This window comes from Oncorhynchus kisutch, unplaced genomic scaffold (genome assembly GCF_002021735.2).
Source record: "Oncorhynchus kisutch isolate 150728-3 unplaced genomic scaffold, Okis_V2 scaffold4045, whole genome shotgun sequence".
Classification (NCBI taxonomy): Eukaryota; Metazoa; Chordata; class Actinopteri; order Salmoniformes; family Salmonidae; genus Oncorhynchus; species Oncorhynchus kisutch.
In genome coordinates this window covers 119,614-137,464 of record NW_022265990.1, presented here as the reverse complement: position 1 = coordinate 137,464, position 17,851 = coordinate 119,614, and the positions used below count along the sequence as shown (strand labels likewise).

General features: G+C 46.1%; 1 protein-coding gene across 1 annotated transcript in view; it reads right to left on the bottom strand.

Annotated features, from left to right (window-relative positions):
- Window positions 1-17,851, bottom strand: part of LOC109886928 (regulator of G protein signaling 22) — a 54,886-nt gene that overhangs the window by 20,140 nt on the left and 16,895 nt on the right. The window contains 10 exon segments of the mRNA XM_031822015.1: window positions 1,490-1,651; window positions 1,977-2,045; window positions 3,956-4,120; window positions 4,406-4,568; window positions 7,268-7,440; window positions 9,465-9,557; window positions 9,741-9,983; window positions 11,056-11,157; window positions 11,408-11,533; window positions 11,797-12,037. Coding sequence (XP_031677875.1) covers window positions 1,490-1,651; window positions 1,977-2,045; window positions 3,956-4,120; window positions 4,406-4,568; window positions 7,268-7,440; window positions 9,465-9,557; window positions 9,741-9,983; window positions 11,056-11,157; window positions 11,408-11,533; window positions 11,797-12,037 — 1,537 coding nt within the window.

Below are 17,851 nucleotides of genomic sequence, written 5' to 3'. Positions count from 1 at the left end.
TACCAAGGCCCAGTGTAGACCCCAGAGATAACAATACCAGATTACCAAGGCCCAGTGTAGACCTCAGAGATAACAATACCAGATTACCAAGGCCCAGTGTAGACCTCAGAGATAACAGCACCAGATTACCAAGGCCCAGTGTAGACCTCAGAGATAACAGCACCAGATTACCAAGGCCCAGTGTAGACCTCAGAGATAACAATACCAGATTACCAAGGCCCAGTGTAGACCTCAGAGATAACAATACCAGATTACCAAGGCCCAGTGTAGATTACCTAGGCCCAGTAATAGAGATAACACTCCCAGTCCAGTTTTCATGGATAAGGACAAAAACACAATTCTTCCCTTTTCCTTTTATGACAAAATAGTCACACATGTAGGAATATAGCAACAGAAGTTAGGTATGTATATGTGTAAAAAGGTTTGTTTCAGTCTTACCTTATACCTCTGGACCTACAGCCAGAACAGAAGGATTGGTTCAGTCTTACCTTATACCTCTGGACCTACAGCCAGAACAGAAGGTTTGGTTCAGTCTTACCTCTGGACCTCCAGCCAGAACAGAAGGTTTGGTTCAGTCTTACCTCTGGACCTACAGCTAGAACAGAAGGTTTGGTTCAGTCTTACCTCTGGACCTACAGCCAGAACAGAAGGATTGGTTCAGTCTTACCTTATACCTCTGGACCTCCAGCCAGAACAGAAGGTTTGGTTCAGTTTTACCTCTGGACCTCCAGCCAGAACAGAAGGTTTGGTTCAGTTTTACCTTATACCTCTGGACCTACAGCCAGAACATAAGGTTTGGTTCAGTCTTACCTTATACCTCTGGACCTCCAGCCAGAACAGAAGGTTTGGTTCAGTTTTACCTCTGGACCTCCAGCCAGAACAGAAGGTTTGGTTCAGTCTTACCTCTGGACCTCCAGCCAGAACAGAAGGTTTGGTTCAGTCTTACCTTATACCTCTGGACCTACAGCCAGAACAGAAGGTTTGGTTCAGTCTTACCTCTGGACCTCCAGCCAGAACAGAAGGTTTGGTTCAGTCTTACCTCTGGACCTACAGCCAGAACAGAAGGTTTGGTTCAGTCTTACCTTATACCTCTGGACCTCCAGCCAGAACAGAAGGTTTGGTTCAGTCTTACCTCTGGACCTACAGCCAGAACAGAAGGTTTGGTTCAGTCTTACCTCTGGACCTACAGCCAGAACAGAAGGTTTGGTTCAGTCTTACCTCTGGACCTCCAGCCAGAACAGAAGGTTTGGTTCAGTCTTACCTCTGGACCTACAGCCAGAACAGAAGGTTTGGTTCAGTCTTACCTTATACCTCTGGACCTCCAGCCAGAACAGAAGGTTTGGTTCAGTCTTACCTTATACCTCTGGACCTCCAGCCAGAACAGAAGGTTTGGTTCAGTCTTACCTCTGGACCTACAGCCAGAACAGAAGGTTTGGTTCAGTCTTACCTCTGGACCTACAGCCAGAACCGAAGTTCTGTTCAGTCTTACCTTATACCTCTGGACCTCCAGCCAGAACAGGATGTCATTCTCCAGGAAGTCTCCCTTCAGAGAGACGAAGCGCCGGAACTGATGACACGTGACGGGGTTGAGCAGGGCCCTCCGGAGAGCCAGGATCTCCCCTGCAGAGGTCATCCACGTCCCCTTGACCTGCTGCAGGAGAGGAGCGGTTAAACACGCAGGAACATACAGCCGGGAGGCTTTAAGAGAGGAACAACCCAGAGAGGAACAACATTGGTCAGAGAAGTCTACAGACGTGATGTTCTAGATCCATGGATGGGCAACATTTTAGAAAACTAGAATAAATTCTAATGGACCTATATATTTTTCTGACACGCCAAAATAGATTTTGACAAACAAAATTGCTTCCCAAATACAATCTGTACGATAATCTCGATGTGGACCTCGAGACAAAAAAAGAAGTTTTCCCAGCGTTGCTCTATGACGTTAAAAAGATTGACAGAGGACCAGAGATCACCTTCCACACCTCTCTCTTGTTCCTGTGTCGCTGGTAGACCTGGTCGGACACCCCGTCTTCACCCCGAGGCTGAAAGAGCAGCAGTCAGAAACACAGTACGGCTGGACAGAGACTTCAGCAAGATACCTCTGGTCCTCTGTAGTATCTACACCTCTGTCTCTGTCTCTGTCTCTCCGTCTCTGTCCTCTCTCTCTCTGTCCTCTCTCTCTCTGTCCTCTCTCTCTCTGTCCTCTCTCTCTCTGTCCTCTCTCTCTCTGTCCTCTCTCTCTCTCTCTCTGTCCTCTCTCTCTCTGTCCTCTCTCTCTCTGTCCTCTCTCTCTCTGTCCTCTCTCTCTCTGTCCTCTCTCTCTCTGTCCTCTCTCTCTCTGTCCTCTCTCTCTCTGTCCTCTCTCTCTCTGTCCTCTCTCTCTCTGTCCTCTCTCTCTCTGTCCTCTCTCTCTCTGTCTCTCTCCTCTCTCTGTCCTCTCTCTCTCTCTCCTGTCTCTCTCTCTTGATGAGGTAATGTACAGAGGTGTCACATGGCAGAGCTGATGCCTCCACAGTACCTAGCCTGGCTTAGGGCCGTAGCTATACTGTACACATAGCATTCAACAGTTAGAAGGCCATATAACATATAGATATGTATCTTGATATCTGGAAGCCAGATCCCCTCTAATCAGGGACTGATTTAGACCAGGAAGCCAGTTCCACTCTAATCAGGGACTGATTTAGACCAGGAAGCCAGTCCCCTCTAATCAGGGACTGATTTAGACCAGGAAGCCAGATCCCCTCTAATCAGGGACTGATTTAGACCAGGAAGCCAGTTCCCCTCTAGTCAGGGACTGATTTAGACCAGGAAGCCAGATCCCCTCTAATCAGGGACTGATTTAGACCTAGAAGCCAGTTCCCCTCTAATCAGGGACTGATTTAGACCAGGAAGCCAGTCCCCCTTTAATCAGGGACTGATTTAGACCTAGAAGCCAGTTCCCCTCTAATCAGGGACTGATTTAGACCAGGAAGCCAGTCCCCCTTTAATCAGGGACTGATTTAGACCTAGAAGCCAGTTCCCCTCTAATCAGGGACTGATTTAGACCAGGAAGCCAGTCCCCCTTTAATCAGGGACTGATTTAGACCAGGAAGCCAGTCCCCCTCTAATCAGGGACTGATTTAGACCTAGAAGCCAGTTCCCCTCTAATCAGGGACTGATTTAGACCTAGAAGCCAGTTCCCCTTTAATCAGGGACTGATTTAGACCAGGAAGCCAGTCCCCCTCTAATCAGGGACTGATTTAGACCAGGAAGCCAGTTCCCCTCTAATCCGGGACTGATTTAGACCAGGAAGCCAGTTCCCCTCTAATCCGGGACTGATTTAGACCTAGAACCCAGTTCCCCTCTAATCAGGGACTGATTTAGACCAGGAAGCCAGTTCCCCTCTAGTCAGGGACTGATTTAGACCAGGAAGCCAGTTCCCCTCTAATCAGGGACTGATTTAGACCAGGAAGCCAGTTCCCCTTTAATCAGGGACTGATTTAGACCAGGAAGCCAGTTCCCCTCTAATCAGGGACTGATTTAGACCAGGAAGCCAGTTCCCCTTTAATCAGGGACTGATTTAGACCAGGAAGCCAGTTTCCCTTTAATCAGGGACTGATTTAGACCTAGAAGCCAGTTCCCCTCTAATCAGGGACTGATTTAGACCAGGAAGCCAGTTCCCCTCTAATCAGGGACTAATTTAGACCAGGAAGCCAGTTCCCCTCTAATCAGGGACTAATTTAGACCAGGAAGCCAGTTCCCCTCTAATCAGGGACTGATTTAGACCTAGAAGCCAGTCCCCCTCTAATCAGGGACTAATTTAGACCAGGAAGCCAGTTCCCCTCTAATCAGGGACTGATTTAGACCAGGAAGCCAGTTGATTGGTCAGTAGTCCGGACCTCGTAGGGTCAGGTTGTAACCCCCCTGATACAAGCAGACGGAGAGCGGGCTAGATGAGACCCTGGACTCCTACCCTGACTCTCTGCTGCTGTCTCTCATTGAACTCCGGTGTCGTCAGGAAGACAGGCAGCCATCTTGTTTCTATGTGGTTCCTGGTGATGCTCTGAATGTCCACCAGGACAGGAGCACACAGACGGTCATGGAGCAGTCTCCCCCAGCCACCAGCCAGACGCATCACCTAGAGGAGAAACACACACACACACACACCACAGACGGTCATGAAGCAGTCTCAACCAGCCAGACGCATCACCAAGAGGAGAAACACACACACACACACACACACACACACATCACTAACACACACAAACCCCTAACACACACACAGACACAGACGGTCATGAAGAGAAGGACACGGACACACAGACAGACACGCACAAAAACACACAGGCGCACACACACACACACACACAGACAGACAGACACAAAAGCATACACACCATCACAGAAGAGACTGTGACATTACCTCCTCCTGTTGTTGTCTGGTGGCAGGACTGTCAGGCCCAAAGAAGTATTTCCTATTGAGGTATTTGTCCTTAATGAGTCTGGACTTGTCCTCTCTCTGGGCCTTGTCTTTATGGGGGATTCTCCTGTAATTCTCTATGTCCTGCCAGCATGCCAGGTGTATACTGTAGACACACACACACGTCAGAACTACACACATCAATGACAACTGAGCTATAGATCATTAGTATCATTGAGGTGGAGATCATTAGGATCATTGAGGTAGAGATCATTGGGATCATTGAGGTAGAGATCATTGAGGTAGAGATCATTAGGATCATTGAGCTATAGATCATCAGGATCATTGAGGAAGAGATCATTGAGGTAGAGATCATTGGGATCATTGAGGTAGAGATCATTAGGATCATTGAGGTATAGATCATTGAGGTAGAGATCATTGAAGTAGAGATCATTAGGATCATTGAGGTATAAATCATTGAGGTAGAGATCATTGAGATAGAGATATTAGGATCATTGAGGTAGAGATCATTGAAGTAGAGATCATTAGGATCATTGAGGTATAGGTCATTGAGGTAGAGATCATTGAGATAGAGATATTAGGATCATTGAGGTAGAGATCATTGAAGTAGAGATCATTAGGATCATTGAGGTATAGGTCATTAGGATCATTGAGGTATAGATCATTGAGGTAGAGATCATTGAAGTAGAGATCATTAGGATCATTGAGGTATAGGTCATTAGGATCATTGAGGTATAGATCATTGAGGTAGAGATCATTGAGGTAAAGCTCATTAGGATCATTGAGGTAGAGATCAGTGAGGTAGAGATCATTGAGGTAGAGATCATTGAGGCATAGATCATTAGGATCCTTAAGGTATAGATCATTGAGGTAGAGATCATTAGGATCATTGAGGTAGAGATCATTAGGATCATTGAGGTAGAGATCATTGAGGTATACACCATTGAGGTATAAAGCTCATTGGGATCATTGAGGTAGAGATCATTAGGATCATTGAGGTAGAGATCATTGAGGTAAAGATCATTGAGGTAGAGATATTAGGATCATTGAGGTAGAGATCATTGAGGTAGAGATATTAGGATCATTGAGGTAGAGATCATTAGGATCATTGAGGTATAGATCATTGAGGTAGAGATCATTGAAGTAGAGATCATTAGGATCATTGAGGTATAAATCATTGAGGTAGAGATCATTGAGATAGAGATATTAGGATCATTGAGGTAGAGATCATTGAAGTAGAGATCATTAGGATCATTGAGGTATAGGTCATTGAGGTAGAGATCATTGAGATAGAGATATTAGGATCATTGAGGTAGAGATCATTGAAGTAGAGATCATTAGGATCATTGAGGTATAGGTCATTAGGATCATTGAGGTATAGATCATTGAGGTAGAGATCATTGAAGTAGAGATCATTAGGATCATTGAGGTATAGGTCATTAGGATCATTGAGGTATAGATCATTGAGGTAGAGATCATTGAGGTAAAGCTCATTAGGATCATTGAGGTAGAGATCAGTGAGGTAGAGATCATTGAGGTAGAGATCATTGAGGTATAGATCATTGAGGCATAGATCATTAGGATCCTTAAGGTATAGATCATTGAGGTAGAGATCATTAGGATCATTGAGGTAGAGATCATTAGGATCATTGAGGTAGAGATCATTGAGGTATACACCATTGAGGTATAAAGCTCATTGGGATCATTGAGGTAGAGATCATTGAGGTGAAGATCATTGAGGTAGAGATATTAGGATCATTGAGGTAGAGATCATTGAGGTAGAGATATTAGGATCATTGAGGTAGAGATCATTAGGATCCTTAAGGTATAGATCATTGAGGTATAAAGCTCATTGGGATCATTGATGTAGAGATCATTAGGATCATTGAGGTATAGATCATTGAGGTAGAGATCATTGAGGTAGGGATAATTGAGGTAGAGATCATTGAGGTATAGATCATTAGGATCATTTAGTTTTTTACTGACATGACCAGGAATAATGATTTGGTCCCTATAGATAAACACAACACTTGTTTGATAGAAGGTGTGTTTATGACAGAAAGGTCACATCTAACAAGCAGCATGGTTTTGTGGTCACCTGGCCATGTCATGTAAAATAAGCCTGCTTATAAGCCTAGCTGTATCTACAGCTAGAGTTTCACCTGGCGGTGTTGTCCTGTAGGGAGGATGTGAAGTGTATAGAACTAGAGTTTCACCTGGCGGTGTTGTCCTGTAGGGAGGATGTGGAGTGTATAGAACTAGTTTCACCTGGCGGTGTTGTGCTGTAGGAAGAATGTGAAGTGTATAGAACTAGTTTCACCTGGCGGTGTTGTCCTGTAGGGAGGATGTGGAGTGTATAGAACTAGTTTCACCTGGCGGTGTTGTGCTGTAGGAAGAATGTGAAGTGTATAGAACTAGTTTCACCTGGCGGTGTTGTACTGTAGGAGGGATGTGAAGTGTATAGAACTAGTTTCACCTGGCGGTGTTGTCCTGTAGGAAGGATGTGAAGTGTATAGAACTAGTTTCACCTGGCGGTGTTGTCCTGTAGGAAGGATGTGAAGTGTATAGAACTAGTTGCACCTGGCGGTGTTGTACTGTAGGAAGGATGTGAAGTGTATAGAACTAGAGTTTCACCTGGCGGTGTTGTCCTGTAGGAAGGATGTGAAGTGTATAGATCTAGAGTTTCACCTGGCGGTGTTGTGCTGTAGGAAGGATGTGAAGTGTATAGAACTAGTTTCACCTGGCAGTGTTGTCCTGTAGGAAGGATGTGGAGTGTATAGAACTAGTTTCACCTGGCGGTGTTGTACTGTAGGAGGGATGTGAAGTGTATAGAACTAGTTTCACCTGGCGGTGTTGTCTTGTAGGAAGGATGTGAAGTGTTGTAGCTCCGTGCGGTGTCCTAGCAGAGAGCCCAACCTGTACCCTCTGTACCTCTCTGGGACGGCAGACCACATAGATGGAGACCTGGCAACCTCTAGTGGTGGAGGAGGGGGCCTGCAGGCCTGGGCCACAGCATGCTGAGAGAGAGAATCTCAATTGGACTAAACCCTCCTCACTTCCTTCTGAAGGTTTTGAGAAGGAGGTGAGGAGATAGGATGCCAGGAATCAAGGAAATACAATTGAAATTCCCCCAAATTCTTACTAGAGATCTAGGCCCATATTTGAAAAGCTTCTTGGAGTAGAAGTGCTTCATCTATTATCAGTTTTGTCTTTCAGATCAACACTTCAGGGGGGACTTGATCCTAGATCAGCCCTTCAGGGGGGACTTGATCCTAGATCAGCACTTCAGGGGGACAGGGGGGACTTGATCCTAGATCAACACTTCGGGGGGACTTGATCCTAGATCAGCACTTCAGGGGGGACTTGATCCTAGATCAGCCCTTCAGGGGGGACTTGATCCTAGATCAGCACTTCAGGGGGACAGGGGGGACTTGATCCTAGATCAGCACTTCAGGGGGGACTTGATCCTAGATCAGCACTTCAGGGGGGACTTGATCCTAGATCAGCACTTCAGGGGGGACTTGATCCTAGATCAGCACTTCAGGGGGGACTTGATCCTAGATCAGCACTTCAGGGGGGACTTGATCCTAGATCAGCACTTCAGGGGGGACTTGATCCTAGATCAGCACTTCAGGGGGGACTTGATCCTAGATCAGCACTTCAGGGGGGACTTGATCCTAGATCAGCACTTCAGGGGGGACTTGATCCTAGATCAGCACTTCAGGGGGGACTTGATCCTAGATCAGCACTTCAGGGGGGACTTGATCCTAGATCAGCACTTCAGGGGGGACTTGATCCTAGATCAGCACTTCAGGGGGGACTTGATCCTAGATCAGCACTTCAGGGGGGACTTGATCCTAGATCAGCACTTCAGGGGGGACTTGATCCTAGATCAGCACTTCAGGGGGGACTTGATCCTAGATCAGCACTTCAGGGGGGACTTGATCCTAGATCAGCACTTCAGGGGGGACTTGATCCTAGATCAGCACTTCAGGGGGGACTTGATCCTAGATCAGCACTTCAGGGGGGACTTGATCCTAGATCAGCACTTCAGGGGGGACTTGATCCTAGATCAGCACTTCAGGGGGGACTTGATCCTAGATCAGCACTTCAGGGGGGACTTGATCCTAGATCAGCACTTCAGGGGGGACTTGATCCTAGATCAGCACTTCAGGGGGGACTTGATCCTAGATCAGCACTTCAGGGGGGACTTGATCCTAGATCAGCACTTCAGGGGGGACTTGATCCTAGATCAGCACTTCAGGGGGGACTTGATCCTAGATCAGCACTTCAGGGGGGACTTGATCCTAGATCAGCACTTCAGGGGGGACTTGATCCTAGATCAGCACTTCAGGGGGGACTTGATCCTAGATCAGCACTTCAGGGGGGACTTGATCCTAGATCAGCACTTCAGGGGGGACTTGATCCTAGATCAGCACTTCAGGGGGGACTTGATCCTAGATCAGCACTTCAGGGGGGACTTGATCCTAGATCAGCACTTCAGGGGGGACTTGATCCTAGATCAGCACTTCAGGGGGGACTTGATCCTAGATCAGCACTTCAGGGGGGACTTGATCCTAGATCAGCACTTCAGGGGGGACTTGATCCTTGATCAGCACTTCAGAGGGACAGGGGGGACTTGATCCTAGATCAACACTTCAGGGGGGACTTGATCCTAGATCAGCACTTCAGGGGGGACTTGATCCTAGATCAGCACTTCAGGGGGGACTTGATCCTAGATCAGCACTTCAGAGGGACAGGGGGGACTTGATCCTAGATCAACACTTCAGGGGGGACTTGATCCTAGATCAACACTTCAGAGGGACAGGGGGGACTTGATCCTAGATCAACACTTCAGGGGGGACTTGATCCTAGATCAACACTTCAGGGGGACAGGGTGGACTTGATCCTAGATCAACACTTCAGGGGGGACTTGATCCTAGATCAACACTTCAGGGGGGACTTGATCCTAGATCACTACTTACTACTCAGACTGTTACATAGATCATGCATTGGAGTGTTGAACTTCAATAGATCTCACCTGTTCCAGTCTGTGTACAGCCTCCTCGTACAGCGTCTTCAGTTCTCCATACGGCTCTGACTCCACCTGGCGAGTCTCCTCCCGTACAGCCACCTGAGAGAACGCGCAGTAACAATGAATCCACAATGACATCAAATATCCAGACCAAAACACACATCTTACGAATCTGACTAAGGAGAGATGCACCAACAGGAGTGTCTGTCCGTTTCAGCAGATAAGCTATTTCAACTATAGCGCGTAAAAATAAAAATCAACTTTAAAGATAAGGGCTCACACCTTCTGGAAGGTGTCTGTGTCCCTGGTGGTGAGCAGCGTCCAGGGCTCCAGGAGGAGGGTCAGAGTGTGTTCCTCCACCCAGTCAAACAGCTCCTCAAACGCAGGAGTGAGACAGGTGTACACCCTCTCTCTGCTCTCCTCCTCAAACGGGGGAGTGAGACAGGTGTACACCCTCTCTCTGCTCTCCTCCTCCACCTCAATGCTACTACAGGCAGCACTGCACACGTAGGTTGAATACAGCAACTGGAGGGGTTAGAATGAGAACCGTAACTAATGGGTCAGACGGTCATCTTCATCATCATCATCACTATCATCACCATCATCACAACTGGAGGGGTTAGAATGAGAACCGTAACTAATGGGTCAGACGGTCATCATCATCATCATCACCACCGCCATCATCACTATCATTATTATCATCATCACCACCACCATCATGACTAGCATCATCATCACTATCATTATCATCATCATCACTACCATCATCACTATCATTATCATCACCATCACCATCATCACTATCATCATCATCACCACCGCCATCATGACTAGCATCATCATCACTACCATCATCACTTTCATTATCATCACTATCATGATAGTCACTCCATCATCATCATCATCACTATCATCATCATCATCACTATCATCATCCTCATCACATAAAATGTCATGTCATTAAATGTCTAATGTAGGGCTCATAAAATGTCTAATATAGGGCTCATTAAATGTCTAATGTAGGGCTCATTAAATGTCTAATGTAGGGCTCATTAAATGTCTAATGTAGGGCTCATTAAATGTCTAATGTAGGGCTCATTAAATGTCTAATATAGGGCTCATTAAATGTCAATTAAATGTCTTTAATATAGGGCTCATAAAATGTCTAATATAGGGCTCATTAAATGTCTAATATAGGGCTCATAAAATGTCTAATGTAGGGTTCATTAAATGTCTAATGTAGGGCTCATTAAATGTCTAATGTAGGGCTCATTAAATGTCTAATGTGGGGCTCATTAAATGTCTAATATAGGGCTCATTAAATGTCTAATATAGGGCTCATTAAATGTCTAATATAGGGCTCATTAAATGTCTAATATAGGGCTCATTAAATGTCTAATGTAGGGCTCATAAAATGGGCTCATTCAAATTAGGGAAGGGGCTTGGACATTTGGCCCATGCTTTGGCTGAGAGTTTCCATTGACTGGGGTGGAGACTTCGCCTGTATCGTTAATATATTCTATCCTACATCTCCCACCAGAACCTAATCCAGCATCAGACGCAATTACCCCCCCTCCCCCCAGGGATCCAATCTTACATGAGCCTGTCTCTGTACCCTGTAGGGATCCAGTCCATCTTGGTAGAAGAGCTGGTGGTACTGCTGCAGATCACACCAGCAGTGGACGGCATTCTCCCACAGCTGACAAGATACAGGAAGACCTATTCATTTATGTTGTACAATACAGCTACAACAGCACTATGGTGGAAAGAGAGACAGAGAGACAGAGAGAGACAGAGAGAGAGAGAGACAGAGAGAGAAAGAGAGAGGGAGAGACAGAGAGAGACAGACAGACAGACAGAGAGAGACAGACAGAGAGACAGACAGACAGAGACAGAGAGAGAGAGACAGACAGAGAGACAGACAGAGAGAGAGAGAGAGAGGTCTATACCGGGTTTCCAGAGCGTTCACAGTAGCGTGTGAAGTAGAACCCGGCCTGTGAGTCCACACATAGAGCCTGTAACATCCTCTCCATCCTCCAGGCCCCTACAACAGGACTGCTGCTGGCATAACCTGTCTGACACCACACAGAATAATACGACTTTACTAACCTGTGACACCACACAGAATAATACGACTTTACTAACCTGTCTGACACCACACACACAGAATAATACGACTTTACTAACCTGTCTGACACCACACAGAATAATACGACTTTACTAACCTGTCTGACACCACACAGAATAATACGACTTTATTTAACTTATATAGCACTTTTCATAAAATAAAGACATTTTAAAGCTCTTATCTCAACTCTCTGTCGGTCACACCTAGTACCTGTGTGTGAGCTGGTGTGGGGGTCCTGTCTCTGGGTAGAGAGGTGTCTGGGCGGATGGTAGGTCGGGGTAGAGAGGTGTGAGGCCGGAGGGGGTGGAGGTTGATGTAACGAGGGTTAGGGTTCACACCAGAGGGAGGGTGTAGCTGTCCGTTCCTCCACAGTGACAGTCTGAGAGGATCTACTGCTCTCTGGCTCATCCTGAACCTTGGACCCCTGGAACACCACATGAACCTGGGACCCCTGGAACACAACATGAACCTGGGACCCCTGGACCACAACATGAACCTGGGACCCCTGGACCACAACATGAACCTGGGACCCCTGGATCACAACATGAACCTGGGACGCCTGGAACACAACATCAACATCAACCTGGGACCCCTGGAACACAACCAGAACATGAACCTTGAACCTCTGGAATACAACATGAACCTGGGACCCCTGGAACACAACATGAACCTGGGACCCCTGGAACACAACATGAACCTGGGACCCCTGGAACACAACATGAACCTGGGACCCCTAGACCACAACATGAACCTGGGACCCCTGGATCACAACATGAACCTGGGACCCCTGGATCACCACATGAACCTGGGACCCCTGGAACACCACATGAACCTGGGACCCTGGAACACAACCACAACATGAACATGGGACCCTGGAACACAACATGAACCTGGGACCCCTGGATCACAACATGAACCTGGGACCCCTGGATCACCACATAAACCTGGGACCCCTGGAACACCACATGAACCTGGGACCCTGGAACACAACCACAACATGAACCTGGGACCCCTGGAACACAACATGAACCTGGGACCCCTGGAACACAACATGAACCTGGGACCCCTGGATCACAACATGAACCTGGGACCCCTGGATCACAACATGAACCCGGGACCCCTGGATCACAACATGAACCCGGGACCCCTGGAACACAACATGAACCCGGGACCCCTGGAACACAACATGAACCCGGGACCCCTGGAACACAACATGAACCTGGGACCCCTGGAACACAACATGAAACTGGGATCCCTGGATCACAACATGAACCTGGGACCCCTGGATCACAACATGAACCTGGGACCCCTGGATCACAACATGAACCTGGGACCCCTGGGACACAACATGAACCTGAGACCCCTGGATCACAACCACAACATGAACCTGGGACCCCTGGAACACCACATGAACCTGGAACCCTGGAACACAACCACAACATGAACATGGGACCCTGGAACACAACATGAACCTGGGACCCCTGGAACACAACATGAACCTGGGACCCCTGGAATACCACATGAACCTGGGACCCCTGGAACACCACATGAACCTGGGACCCCTGGAACACAACATGAACCTGGGACCCCTGGAACACAACATGAACCTGGGACCCCTGAACACAACCACAACATGAACCTGGGACCCCTGGAACACAACATGAACCTGGGACCCCTGGAACACAACATGAACCTGGGACCCCTGGAACACAACATGAACCTGGGACCCCTGGAACGCAACATGAACCTGGGACCCCTGGATCGCAACATGAACCTGGGACCCCTGGATCGCAACATGAACCTGGGACCCCTGGATCGCAACATGAACCTGGGACCCCTGGGACACAACATGAACCTGAGACCCCTGGATCACAACCACAACATGAACCTGGGACCCCTGGAACACAACATGAACCTGAGACCCCTGGACCAGAACATGAACCTGGGACCACAACATGAACCTGGGACCCCTGGATCACAACATGAACCTGGGACCCCTGGATCACAACATGAACCTGGGACCCCTGGATCACAACATGAACCTGGGACCCCTGGATCACAACATGAACCTGGGACCCCTGGAACACAACATGAACCCGGGACCCCTGGACCACAACATGAACCCGGGACCCCTGGACCACAACATGAACCCGGGACCCCTGGACCACAACATGAACCCGGGACCCCTGGAACACAACATGAACCCGGGACCCCTGGAACACAACATGAACCTGGGACCCCTGGAACACAACATGAACCTGGGACCCCTGGAACACAACATGAACCCGGGACCCCTGGAACACAACATGAACCTGGGACCCCTGGAACACAACATGAACCTGGGACCCCTGGAACACAACATGAAACTGGGATCCCTGGATCACAACATGAACCTGGGACCCCTGGATCACAACATGAACCTGGGACCCCTGGGACACAACATGAACCTGAGACCCCTGGATCACAACCACAACATGAACCTGGGACCCCTGGAACACAACATGAACCTGGGACCACAACATGAACCTGGGACCCCTGGACCACAACATGAACCTGGGACCCCTGGATCACAACATGAACCTGGGACCCCTGGATCACAACATGAACCTGGGACCCCTGGAACACAACATGAACCTGGGACCCCTGGAACACAACATGAACCTGGGACCCCTGGAACACAACATGAACCTGGGACCCCTGGAACACAACATGAACCTGGGACCCCTGGAACACAACATGAACCTGGGACCCCTGGAACACAACATGAACCTGAGACCCCTGGATCACAACCACAACATGAACCTGGGACCCCTGGAACACAACATGAACCTGGGACCACAACATGAACCTGGGACCCCTGGAACACAACATGAACCCGGGACCCCTGGAACACAACATGAACCCGGGACCCCTGGAACACAACATGAACCCGGGAACCCTGGAACACAACATGAACCCGGGACCCCTGGAACACAACATGAACCTGGGACCCCTGGAACACAACATGAACCTGGGACCCCTGGAACACAACATGAACCTGGGACCCCTGGAACACAACTTGACCAGGTGATCCTAGTTCAGGTCACAGTCTAGTACGGACCAGGTGATCGTAGTTCAGGTCACAGTCTAGTCTAGTACGGACCAGGTGATCACAGTTCAGGTCACAGTCTAGTACGGACCAGGTGATCATAGTTCAGGTCACAGTCTAGTCTAGTACAGACCAGGTGATCATAGTTCAGGTCACAGTCTAGTCTAGTACAGACCAGGTGATCATAGTTCAGGTCACAGTCTAGTCTAGTACAGACCAGGTGATCATAGTTCAGGTCACAGTCTAGTCTAGTACAGACCAGGTGATCATAGTTCAGGTCACAGTCTAGTCTAGTACGGACCAGGTGATCATAGTTCAGGTCACAGTCTAGTCTAGTACAGACCAGGTGATCATAGTTCAGGTCACAGTCTAGTCTAGTACAGACCAGGTGATCATAGTTCAGGTCACAGTCTAGTCTAGTACAGACCAGGTGATCATAGTTCAGGTCACAGTCTAGTCTAGTACAGACCAGGTGATCATAGTTCAGGCCTCAGTCTAGTAGTTATATAGGATGGTGTGTATAGACAGTAGTTATATAGGATGGTGTGTATAGACAGTAGTTATATAGGATGGTGTGTATAGACAGTAGTTATATAGGATGGTGTGTATAGACAGTAGTTATATAGGATGGTGTGTATAGACAGTGGTTATATAGGATGGTGTGTATAGACAGTATAGACAGTAGTTATATAGGATGGTGTGTATAGACAGTAGTTATACAGGATGGTGTGTATAGACAGTAGTTATATAGGATGGTGTGTATAGACAGTATAGACAGTAGTTATATAGGATGGTGTGTATAGACAGTAGTTATAAGGATGGTGTTTATAGACAGTAGTTATAAGGATGGTGTTTTAACAGTAGTTATATAGGATGGTGTGTATAGACAGTAGTTATACAGGATGGTGTGTATAGACAGTAGTTATACAGGATGGTGTGTATAGACAGTAGTTATACAGGATGGTGTGTATAGACAGTAGTTATAAGGATGGTGTTTTAACAGTAGTTATATAGGATGGTGTGTATAGACAGTAGTTATATAGGATGGTGTTTTAACAGTAGTTATATAGGATGGTGTGTATAGACAGTAGTTATATAGGATGGTGTTTTAACAGTAGTTATATAGGATGGTGTGTATAGACAGTAGTTATACAGGATGGTGTGTATAGACAGTAGTTATACAGGATGGTGTGTATAGACAGTAGTTATACAGGATGGTGTGTATAGACAGTAGTTATATAGGATGGTGTGTGTAGACAGTAGTTATATAGGATGGTGTGTGTAGACAGTAGTTATATAGGATGGTGTGTATAGACAGTAGTTATATAGGATGGTGTGTATAGACAGTAGTTATATAGGATGGTGTGTATAGACAGTAGTTATATAGGATGGTGTGTATAGACAGTAGTTATATAGGATGGTGTGTATAGACAGTAGTTATACAGGATGGTGTGTATAGACAGTAGTTATACAGGATGGTGTGTATAGACAGTAGTTATACAGGATGGTGTGTATAGACAGTAGTTATAAGGATGGTGTTTTAACAGTAGTTATATAGGATGGTGTGTATAGACAGTAGTTATATAGGATGGTGTGTATAGACAGTAGTTATACAGGATGGTGTGTATAGACAGTAGTTATAAGGATGGTGTTTTAACAGTAGTTATATAGGATGGTGTGTATAGACAGTAGTTATACAGGATGGTGTGTATAGACAGTAGTTATAAGGATGGTGTTTTAACAGTAGTTATATAGGATGGTGTGTATAGACAGTAGTTATACAGGATGGTGTGTATAGACAGTAGTTATACAGGATGGTGTGTATAGACAGTAGTTATATAGGATGGTGTGTATAGACAGTAGTTATAAGGATGGTGTTTTAACAGTAGTTATATAGGATGGTGTGTATAGACAGTAGTTATAAGGATGGTGTTTTAACAGTAGTTATATAGGATGGTGTGTATAGACAGTAGTTATACAGGATGGTGTGTATAGACAGTAGTTATAAGGATGGTGTTTTAACAGTAGTTATATAGGATGGTGTGTATAGACAGTAGTTATACAGGATGGTGTGTATAGACAGTAGTTATAAGGATGGTGTTTTAACAGTAGTTATATAGGATGGTGTGTATAGACAGTATAGACAGTAGTTATACAGGATGGTGTGTATAGACAGTAGTTATAAGGATGGTGTTTTAACAGTAGTTATATAGGATGGTGTGTATAGACAGTAGTTATATAGGATGGTGTGTATAGACAGTAGTTATATAGGATGGTGTGTATAGACAGTAGTTATAAGGATGGTGTTTTAACAGTAGTTATATAGGATGGTGTGTATAGACAGTAGTTATAAGGATGGTGTTTTAACAGTAGTTATATAGGATGGTGTGTATAGACAGTAGTTATACAGGATGGTGTGTATAGACAGTAGTTATAAGGATGGTGTTTTAACAGTAGTTATATAGGATGGTGTGTATAGACAGTAGTTATACAGGATGGTGTGTATAGACAGTAGTTATAAGGATGGTGTTTTAACAGTAGTTATATAGGATGGTGTGTATAGACAGTATAGACAGTAGTTATACAGGATGGTGTGTATAGACAGTAGTTATAAGGATGGTGTGTATAGACAGTAGTTATAAGGATGGTGTTTTAACAGTAGTTATATAGGATGGTGTGTATAGACAGTATAGACAGTAGTTATACAGGATGGTGTGTATAGACAGTAGTTATAAGGATGGTGTTTTAACAGTAGTTATATAGGATGGTGTGTATAGACAGTAGTTATACAGGATGGTGTGTATAGACAGTAGTTATAAGGATGGTGTTTTAACAGTAGTTATATAGGATGGTGTGTATAGACAGTAGTTATACAGGATGGTGTGTATAGACAGTAGTTATAAGGATGGTGTTTTAACAGTAGTTATATAGGATGGTGTGTATAGACAGTATAGACAGTAGTTATACAGGATGGTGTGTATAGACAGTAGTTATAAGGATGGTGTTTTAACAGTAGTTATATAGGATGGTGTGTATAGACAGTAGTTATATAGGATGGTGTGTATAGACAGTAGTTATATAGGATGGTGTGTATAGACAGTAGTTATATAGGATGGTGTGTATAGACAGTAGTTATAAGGATGGTGTTTTAACAGTAGTTATATAGGATGGTGTGTA